Consider the following 25,910-nt stretch of genomic DNA (forward strand, 5'->3'; position numbering starts at 1 on the left):
TTCAGCTCACTCCTCTACCCCAGCTACACGGACCAAGCATGAACAGACCAGTCACTCAGGACAGGTATAAAGCAGTGTGGGAAGGTGACTGGAAGGACAGACCAAAAATCTCAACTTCCTATTGCAATCTTGGTTATGTGATCACTTCAGACAATTTCATTTTTTAATTAATGACAGGACTAGCAAATCCTGAGTAATATACCAGGTACAGCAAAGTTTGGATATATCACAGATGTGTGACTCCTCACAGCCCTGGTCCGTGGTGCAGAAGCCCACAACAAAGTGTTAAAGCAATTTAAAACACAACAGGAAACACACCATGACTTCAGCTTTGACAATCCTCCCTCTCCGTTATTCCCAGGATGTTACAGTCCCCATGCATTTGTTACAACGGCACACACACACCAGGTTCTGGCCATTTTTATCCCTCAGATATTTTCCAGTCGGACTAACAAACTGATTTGATGAGTTACCCGCTCGCAGCAGCAGGAGCCAGCAGGGGAGCAGCAACACGTTACCCTCTTGCCACCACTGATCCATCAGAGATCCAGGCAGCGTGAAAGGGAGAAGCAGCTGCGGAGGCAGAAAGCCACTTGTTCAGGACGGCGAGTGCTGACAGCTCTGCCTGGTGCTCCCTGCACTGGCTCCGGCAGCCCTGAGCAACTTCTTCCTAAATCCTGCAGCACAGAGCAACTGCACTTGCTGTTTGGAACATCACCACTGGAACGCAGAGTCCCAGCTCGGATGCTTTGACCTTGTCTGCTGTGCTTCCCCGCTCAGATTTGAAAATTAATCATCTAATTCCAGGTAACTGCCTTTAAATTCGGCCGAATGGGGCATGAATCTTGCTGAATGAGAAATGCGGGTCTCTGTAGTGAAATAGATTAAGTGCTGCTACGCTCCCCGTTTTGTTTCAAGGCTTCAGTTGCAATTGCCGGCTCTAATTTGAGGTGGGAAGACTCGCTATAGGGTAATTAGGCACGCGAGGAGCTCAGGAGAGCTGCCTGCCAGCACCTGGCAGTGGGATTCCCCTTCCAGAGGCACCTGCACTAAATGGTAATTCCTCCCCTCCATTTCCCACTTCACTCCCCGATGCTTCTCCCGGCAGCTCGGAGGAACAGATGGAGCAATCACCCTCCTCCTCTCCCCAGCACGACCCCTGCTGCTACCCAGCGCCTCGTGCAGTTGTAATACACATAATTAGGCAAATCAGTGGACAATGCAGCATATTAGGGGAGGAGGAGTTACATCAAGGCAGAACACGAATCCCAATTTATTTACTGCAGGAAATAGGACATTTCTGCATAATTGCCAAAAATTGCAGGCATGAGATGAAATGTAATGGCAGCCCTGGGAGGTGGGGTGCTGCCATCAGGTCACTACCTGGATTATATGGAGCACAGCTGAGGGGAGTTTGGTCTCGTCTTGATATACAGTTGATTTATCCTTTTAACATCTCGTTACCATTTATGAGTTATGCTCCCGAATCTCTCACACATCCATAATTAGAGGGAACGATGTTTACAGTCGTTCACCCCACCACTGACTCCAGACCCAAGGCACAACTGAAGGTTGCAAAACCCTCATTGCAAGCAGCAGCAGCCAGTCCTGCCCTCCACAGAGAGCCAAGGCCTGCATGGCTGGGCTCAAGCACACACACAGATGCTGCCTCCTGACAAAAGTGGCTGCTGAACTTTCTCTTCCCGTCGCTCCCCAGGCACAGCTTTGTTTAAGGTCAGTGCTGGCTCTGTGCTCCCTGCTCAGCAGCTTCTCTCCTCTGCTTCTCCTTCATCCCTTGCAGCTCCTGCCCCATGGAAAGCAGGGCAGGGTGAGGTCTCACCGTAATCTGAGTGGCAGAATAAAAAAAATATTATATAAACATAAAATAATATAAAATATATTGACATAAAGAGCAGGTGTGCTGCAGACAAGCACCCCGTGAACAGGTGAGGTGATGAGGGGAGAGGTGAACAGAAAGGGGACCTCATGGAGCAGGGTAACACACCAGAAGGGGGGTCCTGCATGGAAAAGAGGGGTACAAGCCAAATCAGTGATAGGAATGAGAGAGTTATTAATTCCTGGGCTCTTCAAGGAAGGTGACCTTCCTGCCAAGAGGAAACGCCAGGGATCTCTTTCCAGTGCTAGAACCAGTCCCACATACACACAGTGGGTTTAATCTTGGTTTATGGATGTGAAGCAAGGCTATCCCCCAGGATTGCCTGGGAACACAACCTTTCCCAGACAACCACCAGAGTCTTGTTAAAGTGGTGCTGAGGCCTCACAGACCCCCCTGGGCAGAGGGCTCAGAGGTTTATGGAGGTATCGATACACAGTGGAACAGAGGCTGAGCCTTGAGATACATCCTTTTGTTTTTCAGAAATTTCTGGGACCTAATTTTGGCCAGGTTTGTCAGGTTTTCAGGGGTTTAGAGAAGCAGTGACTCCAGCTGGTGTGGGTGAGCACCGCAGCTCCCAAGACACCAACAGCCTTGAGTCAGACACTCAGATACTGATACACAGAGAAGTATTTGAGAATACATCAGAAATGGAAGATTTTAGCCTCTTACACTCTTGCTTAGCACAAGTCAGTTGCAGATACGGAAGTCTTCACTGTCAGATTTGAGTTTTAATCCTTTTTAATGTATTTTTGTATCCCCTTTCCAAAGTCTGAACCTTCCTGAGTTAGGCCGGGTACCTCTGTGAAAGCAGGGAAAATGATTTCCAGAGTCACTCAGAACATCAACACCAAAGACATGGACTGGCCATCAAGCTCCTGGGGTCACTGGTGAGTAACATTACCACCTGCTGACCTTGCTGGTTTCTAAACCTGAAACTTTTTGCCCTTTTCCATGCTGATCACTATAAAGGAAGCTTCTCCCACAGAAATCACCTGCTGTTGGGAGCTTTCCTCCTTCACGGAGCTCTGCCAACACCTTAGTCCTCACCTAAGGGACACAGCTCTTGTTTTTGTCCCCAAGCATCCTCCAAAATGCCACCAACTGTGCTCATTGTCTTGTGGCTTGTGAATATGGGAAAACAGTTAATGAAATGCAAACCAACATTACCAAAAGCATTTTGGATCCGATCTCAGTCAGGTCTCCAAATGCAGCATTTGTCACAGTGGGACTGTTACTTCTCCAAAAACCTAAGAATATAAAACATGGCATGATTTATGGGTACCACAATACTACAAACCCAAATTTGTTGTGTCAATGCGAAATCACGGCTCACACATGCCCACATAACCACAGGCTGCAGCCCACTTACCACCAAAAAGGGGAGGGACAGACCCACGACAGGCTCAGAAAACACTCCAGTGACTCAGACAACTGAGATGACACCATTTGTTTGTCTGCTATAGAGGTATAAATACCGTCCACTCCTGAAATATTTAAGAAAAGTCTGCAAGTTCCCACTGGACGTTTCCCTGGGTGCTCCCCCTGCTCCCTGCAGACGTGGGGGGACATCATTCTCTCCCTGTGCCAACACCCAAGTGCCACCACGGCAACTCCACATTCATTTTCTTCTCCCTCCTTATCTTCTCCCGGCTTTGGAGTGCATTCTTCCTTATCTTGGAGACAAATGGCCTCCACGGAGAGCTCTAAACAGCAGAGCAATTTATCTGTTTGACATGTGTTTCCCTGTTTGTTTTCTCCAGCCTTGAGCCATCGGCTCGGGCTGTGACAACACTCAGCTGTGGCAGTGGCAGAGGGTTGCCCGGCCCCTTCACTCAGTGCTGTGAATCAATTCCTTTGCCATATTTATCATTTATTGCAGTAAATCAAGTCTAATCGATGGTTTCTTCTTTAGACGTAGAGCAAAGCCTTTACAGGCTTTTCAGAAAACTGTTTGGAATTAAGGAAAGCTGGGGGGGGCAGGGGGAATAATTTAATCACAGAGTAGTTAGGGTTGTTAGTCGATTCAGCACTGATTTTTAATTTGGGGAAAGAAGGTGGCAATGTCCTCTGAGTCATGCTGTCGCCATCAAGAAAAAGGAGAAAAGACCAAAACCCGCTTCTGTTTATCTCCTGATTGTTTCCAGTATTTCACTTGTTGCTTTGAACACCTTATTCTTAAAGCTCCGTGTGAACAAGCACCTCCCTCACACAATGCATCTCCATCCTTTTCCAGCCAATTCCTGGATGCAAAAGCCTCCCTCCCTCCCCACACACTTCATGTTGCCCCCTCAGCGCAGCCAAAGCCTGAGAGCATCGGATTTGTCTCTGTTTCCATTTCCCAGGGCTCAGGGCAGCCCGGGGCAGCAGGACTGGCACTTGTGCTACCAAGAGCACACACAGTTCCCTCTCCTGCTCTCCTTGGCAGGAGCAGCGCTCCAGGATGGCGAACAGACCCCCGCCAGGGCCTCAGGCAGGAATTCAGGCTGCTGCCAATCATTCCCCAGCTTTCCCTAAGGACAGCTCAGCTCTGTGAGGATGTGGGGTTGGGACCTTGCCTTTGCTTGGCTCTGGATAAGAAGGGAGGTCGGTGCTGTCCCAGAGAGATCCATGGACAAGTGTCAGGATGTTACCTGGAGCCATCTCCCCACAGACACCTTCACTGGCCCCAGGGGAGCTCTGCCACACACAGAACAGTCTGGCTGCCCTAATCACTGATAAAAGCTTCGCTGATTAACAACAATAAACAAATTATATTTCCAACCCAACTCTGTTTAATCTCTCCCCCAGAGCACTCCAGACACCTCAGACAAGCTGCTTTCCCCTCCTCCAGCAAAATGCCCCAGCATTCCTCCCTCAGGCTTAGCTCATATTCAAACATATTTCCAGGACAGACACTGCAGTTCTGTTCCTTTTGGGATGATTATGATGATGAGCAACAAATGCCTTAAAACCAAGTACTGGCTGTGCTACAAATCAGCCTGGGTGCACGGGGTGGGGAAGGGCACTAGAGACAGGGAGAATTTTAAAGCCAACTGAACAGACTACACATGTATTGGGTTCCTCAGACAGCAGCTGATTTTCAGCCTGGAAGATTTGCAAAACAATTCCTATGGATTCATCCAAATAGCTCCTTTCCATAAATCTGACTCCTTACCAGAATTCCCTCACTTCTTTCAGATCCCACAGGAGCTTATGGGATTGAGGGGTCAGGGGTAGTGGTGGGATTTGTTTTTTTTGTTTGTTTTCCCAAGTGTTGGTTGTTCACAGATTCAGTGAGCCTTAATTCTGGCTAAACAACATTAGAGCTCCACTTCTCTTTTAGAAGTGTCTCTGTGCATTCTTTTGGGAGAAGCAGGGCTTCTTTTTCATACTGGCACTGCTCGTCCTGAGCACTCCAGTTGTGCTGGATAATGCAGCCACATGTGAAAAAACCCAACATGGAAAAATTTCCCACCTCATCACTACAGAGGTCACAAAAAATTGCCATCAATCAACATACAACAATCAAAATCCATTATCATGACCAGGACACAGTTTTGCAACAAGGCACAGAGTTTCTCCAGCCCCTGTTCAGTTGCAGGAAGTTCCAGAGTTCACACCTGTAATTTGGGGAAAGCAGGAGGACCTTTGCTTTTTTTTTTCAACTGAAGTGCATTTTTCCCCTCTCAGACAGCAGCAGCTCCAGCACAGATTTTATTGCTGGCATTTAGAAGAGTAAATGCTCCCTGACACACAGGATGGGAAAGGTTTCTCCCCCAGGGAACAGAACACAGAGACTGATTAAGCGACCAGCAGGTATTTAAGAGCATAAAAAATAGTGGCAGATCAGGGCTGCAGCTCTCACTGAACAGGAGCCAGCACAGGAACAGAGCTCACCTGCTGCTTTCCAGCAGGAAACAGCACTGGTGAAGAGTAAATCCTTAAGCTTGGGATTTTTACACACTTTTTAATAGCAAGAAGGTTGAATAGTAATCACAACTTGCTCCTTCAGAGGTGTGAATCAGGAGGCTCCTCTCGGGTTTGTGCTCCTGCTGAAACCAAATGTGGTGGTCCATGTTCAATTCTCTTTCCTTCCCAAATCCTTCTGTAGAGATTAAATAGCAGCTGATAATTTGCAGTAGCCATCTGATTTCAACAACAGAAACTAGTTCACAAAATATATCAAGTGACTGAATTGTTTTAATATTATAAGGACAAAAAGGAGCAGGTCAGTTGGCCAAAGCTACACACCAGACCAGCAAAGTCAGAACCAGAGAGCCCAGGTTTGCTGAAATAACTTATGTTAAGAACTGCAGAAATATAAGTTTCTATCCCTTGGACACATAAAATGACCATTTTTTCTTGTACTGATGACAAAGACACAGCCTTTATTTTATACAAAAATTAGAAAATATATATTTAAAAATAATTTGCAATCAACTATTTAGACTTTTAAACTTGTAACCATTATTTTTGAAGTGGTTAGCTATAAAGCATTTTAAAATTAAGAAATAGTAGTTCAGTGTCAAACAAGTTTATAGAAACATGAGTTTTTCAAGTAAATCCCAACAGCTAAAGATAACTAAAATCATGCTACAACTCATTTCAGTTGTATTTGACTAGGACATCATTCTACCACTGAATAAGCTTAATGACAACTGCTTCTACAAGTTTATTGAAATTATACATTCCCACATCAAATCTCAGACTGTTGAATCAGAGGAGAAAAAAATTAACTAGGAGGGTGTTTAACACACAGTCATACAAATTCTTTTCAAAAACATCTTTCTGCAGCTCAGGACAGCCTTGGGACATCTCATCACAGTGATGAGCTGTGTGCCCGTGGGTCACACCGTGTTCCTACATGGTCCTTTAGTCTTCATCTTCATTTGTGCTGCAGAGAAAAAGCAATGGGTTTGGCTTTGAAGACACCTCCAAGAAACTTCCCTTCCCAGCAGCATCTTCTGAAAATCTGTCAGGTTCGGGTACAGGGTTTTCTGCTTGTTCCTGTGAAACGCAGCTCGCAGTAGCCAATCCTTCAGGCTGCTCTGAAAGCCTCATTGCAGAGTGCATTTGCATTTCCAATTCCTCTATCAATTTCCCGGGAAGAGACACAGATTGCAAAGAAGCCTCTGCTGTTCCATCCCTAACCCCCAGCGCCGAGGTGTTTGTGCCCTGCCTCAGTCCATTACAGTCAATAAGTGGAGCTGTCCTCTCCTCCTCAAGTGTGCCTTGGAAGGAATTTATTTCCCCATCTTCACTGGTCGAGGACTCTCGCTCATCTGAATCAGAGCCTTCTGTCTCAGATGATGAAGTGCTGCTTGATTCTTCAGAGTCACTCGTCTCCGACTCCGAGGAAAGCAGCTGTTGCTTGGAAACTGTGCCAGCAGCTTTTAACGCGTTCTCTTCCTCCTGTACCAGCACTGCTGCTGCTTCCAGCTCCTCCAGTTCCAACCCCATGTGGGACTTGGTGAGCGTGGTTTTCTGCAAGGACTCGGAGAGTGCAGCCAACTTTTTTGACCTTTAACAAAAGAACAAGATGTATTACTGAACTTTACAAACAGCACTTTCCCGTTCGTTAACGAGAACGTGAACCTTAAAACATTTCTACTATTTGCTTGGTGTGCAGAACAGCTTCTTCAGTCCTGATGGTAAAAGCAGATGCTACAGGAGGGGAAAAAAATAAAAAGTACTCATAATTACGATTATTTGGGGTAACTTTGCCCACAAGGTTAGACAATATCCCACGGAAAGTCTTCGTGATACTTTCAGAAAAGCTGCGGCTGCTTTGGTGCTTCAGCAGTGCACAGTGAGGGAGGAGCAGTTCAGAACAAACCTTTCCAGGATTGCTGTCTTTGGCAGCACGTGTGGCTGGCTGCATTAAGTTTATATGCATCAAAATCATTTTGGTTTACTACCCTTGTAGATGTGTCTGTTAAATGCGTATGAACCAGCAGCACTTGCTGATCGGGGCCATCTCAGTGATCCATTCTCCTCTCCCAGCCAGCCTGGTGCACCCATTATCACAGGAAATGCTCAGCACTCTGTAGATGTGCTTTACCTTTCACTAGGAATTCAGCTGAAATATAATTCAACAGGAATAACAGGAGCATTTAGATCAACGCCTCTAATAGAGCAGACACACCACATCAGCTTCCAGTCCTTGGTGCAGCCCCATCCATTTCCTCGAGTGTTTGGAAGTCAGCACGTGCTTCCCCAGAAAAGGGCATCGTGGATTTATAAACAGAGGCCAAAAAGCAAGAGAGTGCCTTGAAATGGAGGGTGGTGAGGGCAGAGGGGAGAATGGGTATAAAATAACAAACATACATCCTGTTTCTTGTTGTAGAGTTTTGCCTCAGACCATCAATCAGCTTTTCACCACTTCCTGCAGCAGCAGGTCTGCAATAAATTCTGCAGTAACTGACTGGGTTTCATTTCCTCTGCCAAAGCTGCAAACCTGCAAGGCACGACACACTGACACTGGAGCAAGGAGCTGGGGATGTAATACATGACTCCTGCGAGGCAAAAGTTAAAGTGCTTGTTCTCTCAGTTGAATGATTTTAAAGATCTTTATATTCTATTTCCCAGGGGGCATAATTACTCAGTATAACGTAGAAGCTTCCATATTTTTTTTTCTCCTAAAGGAATTGTATTTATAAGGGGGGAAGGGAAATTCAGTGCAGCTTCTTACACACTTTACAGACAGTGCAACATTTAAAAGCTGATCTTGGAACAGCACATAATAAACTTCCTTAGTTCAACCCACAGATTAAAAAACTAAGAAATAAGTTTCCCAGAAGTGAAGCAACAGAAAACAATTTATATTTCTATGATTTTTAAATGTAAAGCTAAGAATTAAATATAACATCATCCTAGCAGTCTCTACTATAAAGTCAGGTACCAAATTTTAAAAATCTGCATACTTAACATTATTCTGATGTTTTCTTTTTGGCAATTTACATCCATTTTATTTTTGTCAAGATCTTGATTTTTTTTCTTGAAAAGTTATGGAGGATTTGAGAAATTGCCAACCTAATTGGGAACAAAGAAAGCATTCTCCCTGCTCCATCATTTAAAAAAAAAAGGAAAAGAAGCCAAGTGATACATTGAAAAGTTCATGGAGCCTTGCAGGTAGGTGGGAGCACAACAACTGGCTTGCAGGGAAATCTGCTTCCTGAGCACATTGGTGAGAAGCTGATTTATACCCCGAGTCACCAGAGTTTATATCCCTTTCAGAAAGCATTTGGCTTTGCTTTTGAAACAGTCTCCTTCCTCCCCTCCAGCTCTGTGTCTGTGTGTGTGTGCAGGTGTCCCGTTCCCCTGTGAGAGCTGTCAGTAACCTGAAGGTACAGCCCCTTTTCCTGTGCTATTCCCTGACTGTCCACAGCAATAGGAGCTCCCAAAGCTGGATGTGCCCTGGGACAGAGAACACTGTTTTGTCCCAGTTTTAAAAACGTGGCTCCCTTTAGTTTCACTGACAGCCAGGAACAACTAACTCACAACACACCCTCTGGCACAATTTCCTCTGGTGATACACCTACAGCTCCCACTGCCTCAGTCTCACCCACCTGTTCCACTGCTGCCATGCAGAGTGAAAATTCAAATTTCAAAGTCCTGTTTCTCCTCACATTTCTGTCATGTCTGTCAATTTGTTTCCCAATTCTGTATGCATTATTTGGCTTTTTCCTATTTCTGCTGTTCTGATTTTCCATGCATGTTTTCCCTGCTTGATATTCTCAGTCCTTAAAATCCTCTCCTCCTCTTTCACTACTCTCTTATAATGCAGTTTATAGATATAGAAACATATCCCATAACTGCATCAAGTATTAAGGAGGTGTATGACATCATGTGGTTTTTTTGGCATTAATAAATACTTTACTGGGCTCCAGATTACTTAATGCCAAATGTCAGGGAAAAAAACCACAGTGATATATTCACTTGGCTCAACACACATGATGCTACTAAATTCAATGTGGTCCTACTGACAGATAAAAGAATGGTCTCTCTCAAGCAATAAGTTTGTTTTTTTAGCTCTTAGACACATCAGGTATCTGTCCCTGCTCACTGCAGGGGGGTCAGACTGGATGGCCTTTATAGGTCCCTTCCAACCCAAAATATTCTGTGATTCTGTGAAAAAGTCTCTTTTCAGTTCCTCAGATTTCTTAGTAGGCCAAATGTTTCTTCCCAACTTTCACTCTGGTTCTTGAGGTCTCTATCAGAAAAAAAAAAAATGGACAATCTGCAGAGCTCAACTTTTCAATATGAGAGACAAAGTCAAACTGTCACCTATTGACAAATTTATACCTAAAAGCAGAAAATTCCACTCTCCAACTTCCCAATCTTCTATTAAATGGAAAAAAAAAAAAGAGCACTTAAAGAACAGGTTGAGGGTTTTTTTCCTCCCCCTGTGCAAGGGACTAAGAGAATTACCATTAGCTATCAGTTCATCTACTTTAAGGCAATTATCTAATTTGAAGGAGAACTGAGTTTCACGAGTGCATTTCACATCAGCCTTATGAAAAGGTGGGAGCATTCCCTGGACAAAAAACAAGGCAAACAGCCTAAAAATCAGAGCATGGAAATGCTTTCAATGGGAGACCCAGGGTCCCTGAGCTAATGATTTCCCAAGCTGAAAGATAAGCAAAAATGAGATCTCATGTATTAGAGACTTGCAGTAAACAGGTCCTGCTGTTTCCAAAATCTTTCGAGTAGTGTTTGAGAGATTAGACAGCAAATACTTTAATTTTTCAAGTATGATTAATGGAATCCATGATTACTTTAAGACATGCTCATTCAGTATGCACATTTGTGGTAATGATATCTTATTATTATGGTAATAGTGTTCTTACATAAACATGCATAATAGGTTTTAAAGGTGCTACACATGATAATTATTAGTTATCACGATGTCAGTTGCTTAAGGAAAATGTTTAATTACAGGTTAAACTGATCAGATGCATGTTTTGTTTAATGTATAGCTTTGAGGAACAGATAACAGAGGCATCTCAGGGCTTGTCCATGTAGTCTGGAATTAAAATTCTAAGACAGAACTACAGTAATCCTTGCCTAAGCACAAGAGAGTTTCTTCAGGTGCTAGAAGAAGAAAAAAAATCTTGTTCTACAGATCTTAGATTATAAAAGAGTGAAACTGGGCTGAAAAGAACAAAGAATGAAAGGAGATTTAGCAAATAAAGGGAGATGGAGAAAACAAGGAGGGGAAAAAAGGAGGATTATGGCAACAGGAAAGGGAAATCATTACAGGTTGACAGCAAAGGCCTCCTGTGGCAGCATGAGGAGAGGTGATGGTGATGGGACTGACTGCAGGGCTGAGGGGTGGGAGGAGAGCAGGACACGTCTCCAGGTGAAGATGAACACTCCTGTGAGCTCCAGGTCTGCCACAGAGGGCAGTGGGATCTGAAGAATCAAGAGAGCTGTTATCTCCAGAACATAGAGCTATGAGAAACAGGTCTCACAGAAGACGTACATTAGGGATTTGATTGTTTCCAAGGAAGATTTAACATAAGCTGGAAGGAAAAACAAAAGTCAGCCTAGGCACTCAGAGTAAAAATAAATGCAGGACTTGGGTGGGGGGATACATCCAGCCACGAAATCCTCTAATTTTTCCCAAATGCTAAAAATAATAAGTAATTATGCTTCTGTATATTATGACCATCAGTCAGAAATCACAGTATGAAAGGAGAAGTTTTAAAGGAAGTGTTAATGGGCCAGACCTTTCCATCTGTCTGGTACTTGCCTTACATCTAATTCTCTTGCTTTAGCAGTTAAAAAAAACCCCAAACAACTCAAAGAGAACTTGAATAAATGAAAACCAGCATTCTGTTCCTGATTCTGTACGATGATGGCACTGCACACCATCATGGCAAGGGAATTACACATCTAAAAATCTGTACTGAGTATTTGCAAACACGGGAGCAAATGTTGTTGCCCAGAGAGGTTGTGGACTCTTCATCCCTGGAAGTGTTCAGGTCCAGGCTGGAGGGGGCTCTGAGCAACCTGGTCTGGTGGAGGTGTCCCTGTCCATGGCAGGGGGGTGGAACAAGATATCTTTAAGGTCCTTTCTAATCCAAACCATTCTGTGAGTTTATGAAATAGTCACACTGGCAGCACAGCCTCCCAAAGCCGGAATCAGTCACATTCTGCTGCGGAATGAGAAGTGACTTTCCTTGCACAGGCACAAGCTGCAGCTTGCTTTTGTTTTTGTAAACAATAGAGGGATTATTTCTACTGCCTCATCAATTTGGCTTTGCATCTCACAGATGTATACAAACAACCACTGTGCCGAGTACACAGTGTAAACAAGGTGTAAGACACAGCAAAATGCAACAGAATTTCTTTGTTATCTGCCCTGGCTCAGTCACAGCCAAGTGACAGCACACGGAGCTGCCACGGCAGATGAAGCTGTTCCTGCCCGAGCAGAGCAGGAGAGGAACAAAGCATGAGAACCTGAGTACCACAGGCACTGACAGCAGCTTTGCTTACCAGCCTGGTGTTTGAATGTGACCTAACTGGTCTTGGAACCAAGCTGGAACCCAGCTAATCTCAGAACTAACCAAAGCCTTGATGCATTCTGTTGTTCCCATGCGGTCAGGGCCTCCTTGCTGTGCTGCACTGGGAATCAGTCCTCCACGCTAGCAGGGCTCTGACTTGGCTCCACGGGGCTGACAAGACGTTTTAAGTGTAAAACACTTTACATTAATTATCTTTAAGCCCCCCGGGCAAGATAAACAGGTCTCAAAGAACCAGCAGATACTTCAAGCGCAGACGTGCCTTTGGAGCGATGAAGGTTCCACCAAATATGAAAATGGGCCTGTCTCCCTGCCAAGCTCTGGTCCCCTGGTAGCCCTGCAGTGCCTTGGGATGCATTCAAATACAAACTAGCAGCGTGCTGTTCCAGTCAGCAGGGCTGACAGATACAGAAAGGGCACTTATTTAACTTATCTCCACTCAGCAGGAGCTCTGGACACACAGGATCCATATAATAGTAAAGCTGTTGCATTAGGCAAAAGGTTTTCTGCCTGCTGGATCACAAGATATTCCCAGAGCCTTAATTGTATATGTTTAAACATATAAGAAGTTACCAAGTTTAAGGAGAAAGCATCAGGTTTTATTTACACTACCTTTGTCCACAAGGCCTGGCAAAACTGACTCATGAAAAAGTTTCACAGATAAAACAGATAAGATACCAAGCAATGCAACCAGCCAAGAGTATCCCCACGTTAAATGTGCTCCAAATTACATACCTGGCAGCACTGCTTACAATTTCCCACAATTATTCATTTAGCCAGAGGCACTGTAAGTATTAAGACAATCCCAGAGTTAAAATTATCTCAGACATCACCAGATATTATCCCAAAGTAGAGCCTCAGCAGTTCAGATACAGAGGACGTGCAAATTTACTATCTGGAGGATATTGAAATGTCAGTTAAACTGTAAGGAATAATGGAATTGCCTGCCTTGCCACCAGGCTGGTTGAGGACAGGCTGCAATAGGACATAACTGATGTTTCTGCACGGTCTGTCACTGCTGAACAAAAGGGCACCTGCAAAGGGCCAGACCCTCCACACCCTTCAGATCATCTTATTTTCCTCCTGCCCCGAGTGGCTCTTGCTGGATTCCATCCATCACTGTCTTCCAGCCCAAGCCTTATCTGCCCAGACAAAAGGGGTATGAAGAGACATTGTTCAACATTCAGTCTCCTGATAATGCCAAATGAACTTCCCGCAGGAACTCTGTCACGATCTTGATGGAAATTAATCTCCCTATGGCAGTAAGTCCACAGCTTAAGGTCTCTTGAAGCAGAAGGCTCAACAAGGTACAGCCAAATGTGACAGCAGAAGACAACAAAGTAAGCTCATACAAGAGTGATCCAACTAGTCTTACGTATAATCAAGAAGGAAATAAATTGCTCTAAAATTCAGATGCAGTTTGGGTCTAGTCCTGCACAGCTACTTGAGCAACCAAACTGGTGAGCTTTGGGGAAAATGTGTCTCTTGAAACTGGTAACTGAGCTCACTCTTTAAGCAACACCTTAAGTCACTAGATCAGCATATTCTGAGAGCCAGGGGTGCAGGATAAATATATAAACATACTCTTGAGTGGCTGCAACAGAACTTAAATTTCAGGGTTTTAGCCCAACAGTAGAATGATTCCTTCAGAAGGGCAACTAATAATGACAAACATCCCTCCACATCTGACATACAATTTCAAGCAGCTTGAAGGAAAAAAATAATATAATGATTGAATTCTTATGATACAGAATTGACAGGCAATTTGATTTTAATAAAATATTCAAGACATGAAACAGTCTAGGTTTGATCAACCCTGACTGCTAAGACATAGAAGTGATAACGATGATGGTGTTGAATGCAAAAGCAGAATTCATTAATGCAGAAACAGCTCAAGTCAACAGGCTCAAAAAAAAAGGCACAAATGGTCGAACAATGAGATTCGATCACAAAAAATCCCCCAGTTCAGGAGAAGAATCCTTGCAAATTTACCTGCAATAATGAGAAACTCATCACACTAAACACATCATCCATTTGCCCAAACTATGCTTTAGAAGTCATGGGTTACAAAAGAACATGAGCCTCAGAGTCTGCCTGGAGACAAGAGATTAAGGCTCAATTACACCTTTTAGCACGTGTTTTATGTGAGATGCCATATTTCACCATTTTTTTATTTCACTTCCAAGGTTATTTGTAATGAGTGCTTCAATTATACACTAGTCAATGACCTCCAACAATAGTGAAATAGCTTTGAAAAAGCAAGCTTAGAAGCAGTGACCAAAAATACTCCAATTTAAGTTCTGAAAGAAATTCTGAGTAGAAAGTACAGGCAAACATTTTATTTCACCCAGCTCTGGGAACACAACTGTTCCCTACAGTGAAACATGGCTAAAACAAAGCATAACAATAATACCATGAAGTTTAGGGCATCAACTGGAGAATACACACCTCATTCAGAAGAGCACAGATAATATTATTTCATAATCATCAGAAAGATGAACATGCAACATCTACTAAATCCCTTCCCAGCCTTTATTAGCTGGTTAGCTCATCATGACCCTACCTGGCTTATGAGATCTGAAAGGATCACAGAAGGGGTTGTACAATTAACAGCCAGAGAGATAAACACAAACGCCACCATTCAACAGTTTCATGTGCTTAGTTTATTATCCATTTTTATAGTAAGAGGCAGAAGCAATAAATAACACCATTAAAATCTCATTAGCTCTGATCAATGAGTACAGAAGATAACAGAAGAACAAAGCTGAATTTAATGTGTTGGTAAAGGAGAAACAGAAAATTTTCTTCAAGACTCAGGTAAAAATTGACCTAAACTTTAACTAATCTTCTGCCTTACCAGCAGCAAAAGAAAGACAGATGAGTGTAAACACATCAGCAATAACACATTTGTTCACATGAATTAGTCCTGGAGTAACTACTGTTTTCTTAGGAAAGAAAGAAACCATCTCCCCTAAAGACTGTTCAAATTCTGCACTTCCTTATGAAAAGAAGCTGTTGAAATAAAAGCTGCTTAATCTGTGCAAGATATTTTATGCAATTGCAGGTAAGAATTCATGCTTTCTATTTTTCAAGATGATGGATTCTGATTTTTAGCCTAAATAACTTAGGTTTAAACAATTACACTCTCCACGTCCATACTAACTGTTAATTATTTCCTTTCTAAGTACTCCTGGAAACATTAGGCAACTTCATCACATTTAAGAGCAACTAGAATTTAAAGGAGACCTTTAAATTCCTACATATTTCATGAAAATAAGCAGAGATATAAATAATGAGCCTCATGAGAAAAGGCTGGCAGGACACAGCTCTCATGTCCTGACTTGGTAGGAGGCCATGGCACGCACACACCAGCCAGCTGATCCATGCTAATTCCAGCTGTGGATATGCCTGGTGGAAGTGTCAGGGGATGGGAGGAAGAGACAACAGCACAAGGCTTGGGTTGGGAAGTTCATAGAATCTTTTTTTTTTTCCCTCCTTGTCTTGTAGACACCACATAAAGCAGAGACTGGAAGAGCGTTCCCTGCACACCAAACCTTCGTCGTAAACACGGGAAAACCACACTGTGAAAAAAGGGAGCCCTGGGTTCAAAGAGAAGTCTGGAAAATACATCTCCCTGTAAGCAAGATGCCACCACTTCAAATGGATGGGATGGGAAGAGCAGAGAGGCAGCACGAACAGACCACTTTGGACAAGAGAACCCCCCCCTTCTTCTTCAGGTGACAGAACACAGCCCTGCACCGTCAACAACGGCTGATGGGGAGAATCCAGGGGGTTTAAGGGGAACACAAAGTGCTTTAATCTTGAAATTCTGGCTTTCAAAGGGCATTACGTGGATCCTGAAACTAAGAGAGTGATGTACTTACAGTGCAATCCAACTGGCAGTCTTGTAAACATGAACTGCTATCTACATAGCTTAAAGTATTACAGTTTGTTAACCATAAATCAAATATAAAACATAGCACCATCGTTTCAATTTAAGTGACTTCTTTTATGTTAATAAGTCTGAATGTTTCAAGTGACTTTCCTCCATATTTATTCTGAAATTCCACGGTGCTTCTTTCATAATGAATCTAAATACTGCATGAGCTGAACTTCACATTTATAAATATTTTAAAAAAAGATGAAGCTTTCCAATATAACATCTTATTTTCATTACTTGGTGTTTTTGATAAGTTGAAACCAAACAGATCGTGGATTATAAAAGAAATCAAGTACAGCTTACTTATGTAGATGATATTATGAAAATATTCATAAGAGAAAACAGACTTGGAATTAATATTGGACTATAAAAAGAAACTGAACAGTATTTATAAGTTTTAAAAACAGTTTAATGGATCTTTGTTGCCAAAATATCTCCAGTAAGTTGCAGCCAGTCCAAACATCCAACAATGGCACAGCTTCCAAAGTTATATATGATAAACACAAATAATGAAAGATGAATAGATAACTCACCACAAAACAGATGCAGAGAAAGAAAGAGATTTTATGATGTGATAGTAATATTGGCTGCATTACAGAAATGGAACACACAGTTGTTCTACATTAGCTCCATCTCCTTCACATTCTGAACTGGCATTACCTAGAACTGGGTCTTCACCATCACTGCTGGTGATCCAGGAGAAAGCTCTCCTAGCACTGCAAATTATACAATTTGTGTTACAATATGTGAATAAAAACTACTCACAGACAGCAGGGCAGAAAATGTGAATTTTAGTGTCAGGATTATGCCAGTAAAGTCCTGCATTACAAAAATAACAACAATGGCAGGGAACAGCCTTAAAGGCACAATTACAAACACATTACTCCAGCATGATCCTACCCCTTTGCAGTGGAATTTATCCACCACAAACACAGTGAGGTCAATCAGTTTTAACTCTTACGCTGCTCCATCTCTTCCGACTGACACCCCAAACACTTGAAGGGAAAACACCACCTGTAGCCTTCCCACTCACAGTCCATTCTCATCTCACAATCTGAACAGGAAAAGACACCAAATCTGAGCATCTTGCAAATTCCTGGCAGATTTTCACAAGGGTCTCAACTGAACAGCTGCTCCCAGCTTCTCCCACACCCTCCCCAGTGTGTTGGGGCACCTGGTACCAGCTGCTCCAGGGCAGGACAGGACAAGGGGTGATGGGTTTAAACTGCAGGAGGGTCCATTTATATTAGATACAGGAAAGAAGTTTTTAACTATGAGGGTGGTATAACACTGGAACAGGTTGCCCAGAGAAGCTGTGGATGCCCCATCCCTGGAAACATTCAAGGTCAGGTTGGATGGGGCTCTGAGCAACCTGGTTTAGCTGAAGATGTCCCTGCCCATGGCAGGGGGTTGGAACTAGATGGTCCTTAAGGTCCCCTCCAACCCAAACTATTCTATGATTCCTTGATCGTGCCTTTTAGGAACAATAATTATTATTGAGCTAGCTACTGACCACACTGGAAGCAAACCAGGAAGGCATTTTCAGCCTGGAGATCAGCTTCCCACTTGGACCAGAGCTGCACATTCCACCTGTTTGGAAAGGGAACAATCACACCAGCTCAGCTTTCCCCTCCCCAAAGCAGAGAACGAGTCAGCTGAGATGTGCTGACTGAAGAGACACGACACAGCTCACTGACCCCTCTGTAGGCAGGTAGGAAATGCCTCCCCACAACTTTGGAAAATCAAAGCTGTAGCCTGAGGGGGGGAAAAAAAAATGGCTTTCTTCTTTTGCCTTCTCTGCCCACAGCAAGGTGCATTCAGACACAGCCTGAAGGAACAGGAGCTGTAGAAAAATGATGGAATAAATAGGAAAAAACAACAGAGGGCAGGAGAGGAAAAGCATCAAAGGAAATTGCAGCTAGCAGCTGGGAGGAGAGATTAAATCCCTTGTTAAAAATCCATGTTTTACAGGGCTTGCTAAAACATACATGAAGGGGAACATCTGGTATTAAACCCACCTGTCTATCACCTTTTTGGGCCCTCAGGGCAAACAGTGTTTTGCCTTAAGGCTCTTAAATCAGTATATTATATTACTTGGGTATTGTTATTTACAAAGTGCTCTGTCTGCTTCACAGACAATTGAAGTGACAGCTCAGGCCTTAAAAAAGATGCAACACTTAAGGAGAGGCATTGGCAGCTTGTGATGGCAGCAAACAAACAAACTGTATTAAAAACATGCATCAAAACAGTGAAAGAGGAGACACAAAATGTGCTTGCAAATTATAAGTTACTATTTTTAAATCAAAGAACTGTGATCTGAGGTTTAAGAGCAGAGGACTTGGGATGAAAATAAATAAATCTGTGTTTTCTTCCAACAGTCAATGTACTCTTTGATAAACTGGTTAACTCTTATCTAAGTTTTAAGGAAAATGATAGCATTTCCTCTTGTGAGGCTATTTTGGTAGCATAACAAATTGCACAGAACCTCCAATACTTTCTGCACCAGACCCAGAGCTCATGTTTGAGGCACAAGGTGTTTTTTTGAGCTATGCTGTCATGATGGAAACAAATAAGACAGTACAGAATTACCCAGCAACCCAGGAGAATGAGCCAATTCATAATTCCTCTTCACTAGGAAAATGCAAAAACTTCTGTCTGAATTTTTCCTGCTTCCTGCTCAACTAGATGCATTTGTAATTTTTTGTTATACTACACAATGGCTAAACCCCAAAATCTCTGTCCCATCATACTTGAAGACAAGTCTAGATCAACCTTTAGCTTTCTTACCAATGAACTGCTGAGTTTACCTGGTGTCATTCAGGGAACATTTTTTTCCCCCTAATTCTCTCCATTTTTCAGCATCTTTTTGAACAGACATGAGAATCAGTCTGTGTTTTAACACAGTCTTACAAATGATGCATTCTAAGGTCATACCACTTCCTTCTTCTAAATGATACCACTCTTTCTTCACCTGAAGTGTGTTCACCCTCTCACCTGCTCAGAGATAAAGAGGTGCTCAGGTTCAAACTGTTCTCAAGTGTGACCCAACCTATTTTTCTGAAGCTGCTGCCCTCAACTGTCTTATATTCTCCAATCCATTACCACGATCTACAATCTTTTACTGAGTGTGTCATTTTATACTTGATTGTATTAAAATGCAGGTTGTTCAAATAAGCACTTAAGGCCAGTCTGGGGCAGCCTGTGCAATTCATTTTTGGCCTTGAAATAAATTTAACATTTAAAAACATTTAACACCATAAAAAAATTTATCTAAAAAGACATACACTGTATTTTCTTACAGATTTTTAAACCTCAAAGACACCATCTCAAGTGTTTTACCATTATTGGCAAAAGCTTGAAGAGCAGCTGGGACACCTCAATGTTAATTCACCACCACAGGCCACCAAGGAAGTGAACGAGAAGCAAACCTGGAGCAGCACAGTTACTCCAAGCAGTGAGAAAACGTGCTGCCTGCTGAACTGGCTGCCAGCAGTAGTAATGCCAGCTTGTAAAACCTGCTAAGAAGGAATTACAATAATTGGGGATTGTAGTCATGAGCTACAATAATTGGGGATTGTAGTCATGAGCTACTGCTGCAAGTCATCACAGGACAGGGAGGGTGCAGCCCTGATGAACCCTGGCTTCCTCACCCTGTGCATCAAGAGGTGCAATCACAAGCTGCACCAAGGTTTTTTGATTTATCCCTTGCACCTGTGTGGCTCTTATTAAGCCAAAACAGCAAAGGAAAGAATAGCCTTCAAATTCAAAAAAATCTCCCAAATCCAATGAGTTCTTTTGTTTTGCAGAGGGTGGGGGCAGAGAATTAAGTGGCTTCAGTGTATCCACAATGACAATATCATTAAAGAGATTTAGTGAAAAATATAATCCTCTAACTACAAAACAGATCAAAATAAGGCATTTTCTGATGGGGCTGTTACACCCTCTGATAAGTAACACAACTGTCTACATCAGAACACAGGCTAAAAGCATATGCTAATGGCAAAGCTGCTTTCAAAGCAGCACCATGAAAGCAATTTGGCTTTTCTCTGCACCACCTACTTCGAAAACTGGAGTTTTGTCAAACTTGAAATTACTGCAGCCTTCACTAAACTAAGATTGACATGGGCAGCAATGAAGGTGGAGTCAAAGTGCAACTCCAGCCAAGGCAGAGAAGAGCTGAGCTGACCAGGGGACTGCAAGGCACGGAAAATGCAATACTATGAGGTGCATTTTTCCTCAGGACTCCACTGTATGAAGTGCATTAAACATGCTGTACAAATCAGATTAATCCCACAGAGCCAAGAGGCAGGATTTTCATCCAGAATATATTACTGCTTATGCCTTTGTTCTTTTCAATCAAGGCTGCTGAATCCAAGAGGTTAACAGCTGAAAATTAGCATATTCCTCTAACATCTGAGAATGCTTTAAAGCACTGATTCATTTTTATTATGTTTTACACATTCCCTCTTCCCCCATCATAAATCAAAAATTTAATAAACTAACATTAGCAGTGCATCATTTGAAAGCCTTTTAGGACACTTTTGTTCCTGAATCCTCCTGTCTGAACTTAATATTTTCACAGTAGAGGTGTGCACAGCTTACAAGAGTTACTCTGTTCACCCCTTATTTAGCAGGACAGTCCTGAGTTTCAGAAGTTACAGTTAATTCCTTCCTAGGAACATGAAAATGCCACAAGGAGGGAATAGGATTTCATTAATATGGGCAGGTTTAGATTAGATATTAGGAAGAAATTCTTCCCTGGGAGGGTGGGGAGGCCCTGGCACAGGTTGCCCAGAGAAGCTGTGGCTGCCCCATCCCTGGAAGTGTCCAAGGCCAGGTTGGACAGGGCTTGGAGCAACCTGGGCTAGTGGAAGGTGTCCCTGCCCATGGCAGGGGGTGGAACTGGATGATCTTTAAGGCCCCTTCCAACCCAAAAACCATTCTATGATTCTGTAAATTTTAACTCCACAATCAGCAAAAAAGGAAAAACAAAAGTCTTTTAAAAGCCGGGGGGGGATTTGTCTTTTCAAGTATTTTGAGCTTTACAAAACCCTAAACCCCTAAAGAAAACAAAACTGTCAAGAAGAAACAGCTGCAAAAATGGCACAATCAAAACAGTTTCCACATACTTTGAAGCATTTTTCAAAGTTTTCCAGATCTTAGCAAATAATAACCGGATCAAATTTCCTAGGTTTGCAGATAGATGATCCATTTCACAAATTATTTCAACATACCATTGGAATGCATGGTAAAATTCTATTTAAATTCATACAAAGATCATAATATCTGGCCACAGAAGCTTAAAGATGTTACATGTTCCAAAATATTTTCCCAAATCTAGCAAAAGCCTGAAGTAATTCTTTCAGGAAGGCTGCAACACATGCCCTGCTCCCAGATGCTTTTTGCCCCACGAGCAAGCACAGCACAGGATATGGTGAGCCCACGTGTGCAAGAGGATACAAGGAAAATAAATAAGAGACTACACAGAGCAGAGAACTTAATGCAAATTAATAAGAGACCTATAAAGCCATGCAAATATTTATATGGACTGAAGAGAGGCTTTTGCAGGTTCAGTGTGGTACGGTGTGTTTAAATGGACTTGAGAGCAATCAAACTACCAACACTCCTCTGATTATCAGAAGTATGCTCTAAAGGATGTTACTAGGCTGTCTTCTACATTCACACCTGGTCTTTTTTTGCAAATATAAAGAGATGGTAACTTGTAAAATACATTTTTACTAAACTTCAACCAATGCAATGGACAAACTGCGATGCCACAGGTTGAGTTCCTGACTCCCTTTCGTGCACTTTATGATCTGATGTGACACAGGCAGTAAAAAAAATCCTAAATCTCACAACTCTTTTTTTTTTTCTGAAAGACTTGGGCTTCTTAATGCCTTTGCAACACCAGGCCTTAACACTTCAGGCCAAGACTACACTGTATTGATTAAACAAGTGATTCAGAAAACCTGGGGAAAAGAGGAGGGAGGGCTGAATGATCAGAGTCGATCTCTTCACCTCCACGACATGCTGTGAATGTAATTAATCCTACATTTATTTAGAGAAATTCACATCCTACAATAAAGCAGCAACTCCCTGCTGGCTTCAGACCAGGTAATTATGCTGTAACAAGGACTAGGTTTCGATTCTAACGAAGGGATGAAAAGGAAAACAGGCCTATGAGGCTGACCTACCTTTCAGGGTATGTCTCACCTGCAAATCAGGGAGAAGCCAGTAGGGCTCAGGAATATCTGGCTTAGCTTTAATTCAGTTAGTTCCAATAAAGACAGCAGCCTCCACAGAGATTGTATGAATGCCACCAGGAACCCTGTTTTTTTTTTGTTTTTCCAAACTTTAAATCAAAGAATCCATGCTCAAACTGGCATGTTACACCTACAGTCACCAAAATTAGCAATGTTACATTTGTCTTAGGTTGGGGAGCACATATTTGTGAAGGATAACAAAGCAAGTTGCAGATACAGTTCCACAGAACACACCAAGGCAATTTAACAGCTTATTTGTCTTAACACACAGATCTCCTTCACTGCACAAGTTGAAGCTGCTACAATACACAATCATTTTATAATATTTTTTTTGCAACAGAACATGAACAAAAGGTCAGATGGTAAATTAAAAAGTAGAAAAATAGTGATAGTGAAAAATATACCTTATTCTCCTACATGTCTCATACCCACAAAACTTTGAGCAGATTAATCCCCAACTATACAACAGCCAGGCTGGATGGGGCTCTGAGCAACCTGGTCTAGTGGAAGGGAGGTGGAACAAAATGATCTTTAAAGTTCTTTCCAACCCAAACCATTCTGTGATTCTGTACTAAGTGTACCAGCCCCTGGAAAACTGCCAGGAACACTCAGAACTTCACCTCCATTTCAGGAACACAGAATATGCTCATTTACTGACACTAAAGTGGTAAAGGTTTAAAACTAAACATGCAAGTAAATAGTAGGTAAGAGTATTTTAAATTGACATGGGCTCAAGTTTTTCCTCTCAGGCAGGTCTGCAGAACAGCGTGGACTTACTGCCTGCCTGGACAAGGACTCAGGAAGCTGTTCAGCCTTCCACCCATGTCATGGCCAGCAGGCACATATGTACAACAGTGGCCAAAAAACCAGTATGAATAGAGCCTGGCACAAAGGGGAACACAAAACACTGGAGAAAGACATCAGGCCACACAAAGGAACCTCAGCACAGCAAGAGGCAGTGGGTAAACTGTTCTGACTTCTGTAAAGGACAACTCCTGTGGGGTCACAGACACAGAACTCCTCTCCAGAGGGAGAAAAGGCTCTCCTGCAACAAGCCCACACCTGGATTCCCCTGGTCTCAGCAGCCCCTATTGCAGCTGCCAACCAACCAGTGGTTTCCCCAAAACTCCTTCTCCTCTCCCTCATCTCCTTCTGCCCAAAGGAAGGTGTGGAAGACAGAGAAAACCTCAGATTTATAATACAAATTCGGTTACAACTTCACCTCAGAGGCTGCCACATGTATCAGAATGGCCTGTAAAAGCTCGGACCTAAAGAACAAAGGCATGCAAAAGCAGACAAATTAAATTTAATTTTATTATGGAAATGAAAGCAATAACAGAAGTGACAGCAGGGTGGATGATAAGCTCACTTAGCAGGGGGATCAAATGAAGTGATGACATGTCATTATGACCTCAGGGGTTAAAGATGCAATTTTCCATCTGGCTGCATCTGGCTTTTCAACAGAAATGTTGACACCACCTGCCAAGATTTACCACAAGCTGCCTCCATAGGTCTTTGTCGAGCCTTTGTTATCCAGGTTAACATTTACTTCTCCCTCTTTTCTGCTAAGTTTTGCTGAGCAACATTCTCCCTTTCTCCAAAGCCTAGTAACAGTTAACAGGATTTACGTGCCAGTTCGTACAGCAGCTGAAATTATTAATAGTCACCTCAAAAGCAGCTTAAAGAGAAATATTAGAAACCTAGAAAGCAGGTAAAACTAGCTTTAAGATTGCAAACAGGAAGGCAAAATTTTAGCTACACTTGTTAATATCTTGATTGTCTAAGACATTTGGAAATCTATTTTTCTCTTAGTACCAGGCACCTGATTAAAACCATTTTTCTAAAACAGAAAATAAAATCCTTAGCATTAAAGACCTAGTTTGTACTCCCCATACCCAACTGACTATTAGCCACCTGCATGTGTTTTATTCAGCAGCTTAATCATTTCCAATTCCAGATACTCTGTGCTTAAAATAAATCAGCTCTTGCCAGCCCAGTGACACATTCACTTATTCATCTAATTTCCCCACAGCCAAACCATGATCTCAAACCAAATTTGTAATCAGCCATTGACACACTGCTGGCTATAAGGTTTTTGTTTCCACGTGGAATATTTAAAAGCTGGTACCTACCAGGGGAGTTCCTCTTCATCTGGAACAGGACTGTGTGCTTATTGCCACTGGATGCATCCATTACAGTTTTGCCTGTGCCAAGCTTTTTTCCTAAACCTGCATCTCCCAGACTGTTCTCTGCCAGCACAGGTGAGCTACAATGTTTTCTTCCAGCTGTTTTTAAAGTGACCAGATTCTTCTTTCAAAAGAACCTACAGTCTGTTTCAACTGTTTATAAAAAAAAAAAAAAAAGAGGCCCCAACCTCCCCCAGGACTTGGTTACATACCAGGGAAAGAGGGGAAGAAAAGGAAAACCCTCCATGGATTTTGAGAGCACTCTCAGTTATGAAAAGACAGGAGGAAATGGAGACAAAGAAGCTTCCAAGGAGCAAAGGATAACCAAGAAACAAAACAAAGTATCTAGACCCGCTGGAGATGAAAATAACTACATTGAAAGACCACCACAAAAATACCTATGAATACCTTCCCCTCACACAACTCTCTCACCATAAAGGGAATTATAGAATCATAGAATGGTTTTTGGGTTGGAAGGGACCTTAAAGCCCACCCAGTTCCACCCCCTGCCATGGGCAGGGACACCTTCCACCAGCCCAGGTTGCTCCAAGCCCCGTCCAACCTGGCCTTAGACACTTCCAGGGATGGGGCAGCCACAGCTTCTCTGGGCAACCTGTGCCAGTGCTTCAGAGGGAGTTAGCAGAGGGATGTCATAACCTTCTTCCCCTGGTATGGAAGATGCACCACCCTCCTCTCCAGATGCCTCACCCTGGGGAGCTGGGAACCCTTGTCCTGAACAGACAATTGGTCGCCCATTTCTGCATCTGTCAAGGTATTTTCTGAATGACAAGCGAACTTTTGGTTTTCCCTTCTACGTAAAGGAATAAAACAAAGTGTTCCCATTCACTTTGCACATGCTGAACTTAAAACACATGCTTCACTGCTAAACTGAACAGGAATGACTTCAGCATATGCTTAAATGCTGTCCTGATTCAGACCTAAAAATAGGAATGGTTTCTGCGGTTCCTCTTTCTCCCGCTCTCCTAATGACAGACAGCTATTGTGCCCTGTCACTCTGACAATAAGAGAGCTTAATTGCCCTCTTTCCAGCAGCTGTCAGTTCTGCTTAACTGGGACATAATGTGAGAGTCTGGGAGGAAACGTGTTAATCTATCAGTC

General features: G+C 42.8%; 1 protein-coding gene across 4 annotated transcripts in view; it reads right to left on the reverse strand.

Annotated features, from left to right (window-relative positions):
• Positions 1-6,519: 6,519 nt before the first annotated feature.
• Positions 6,520-25,910, reverse strand: part of SHQ1 (SHQ1, H/ACA ribonucleoprotein assembly factor) — a 43,726-nt gene continuing 24,335 nt past the window's right edge. For all 4 annotated transcript variants that reach the window (XM_027700931.1, XM_027700932.1, XM_027700930.1 and 1 more), the window contains exon 12: positions 6,520-7,397. In XM_027700931.1, the coding sequence (XP_027556732.1) occupies positions 6,749-7,397 (649 nt within the window). In that variant the 3' untranslated portion in view covers positions 6,520-6,748. The remainder of the gene's footprint in view (positions 7,398-25,910) is intronic.

Source organism: Neopelma chrysocephalum, unplaced genomic scaffold, assembly GCF_003984885.1.
Source record: "Neopelma chrysocephalum unplaced genomic scaffold, ASM398488v2 Primary Assembly neopelma1_147, whole genome shotgun sequence".
NCBI classification, from domain to species: Eukaryota; Metazoa; Chordata; class Aves; order Passeriformes; family Pipridae; genus Neopelma; species Neopelma chrysocephalum.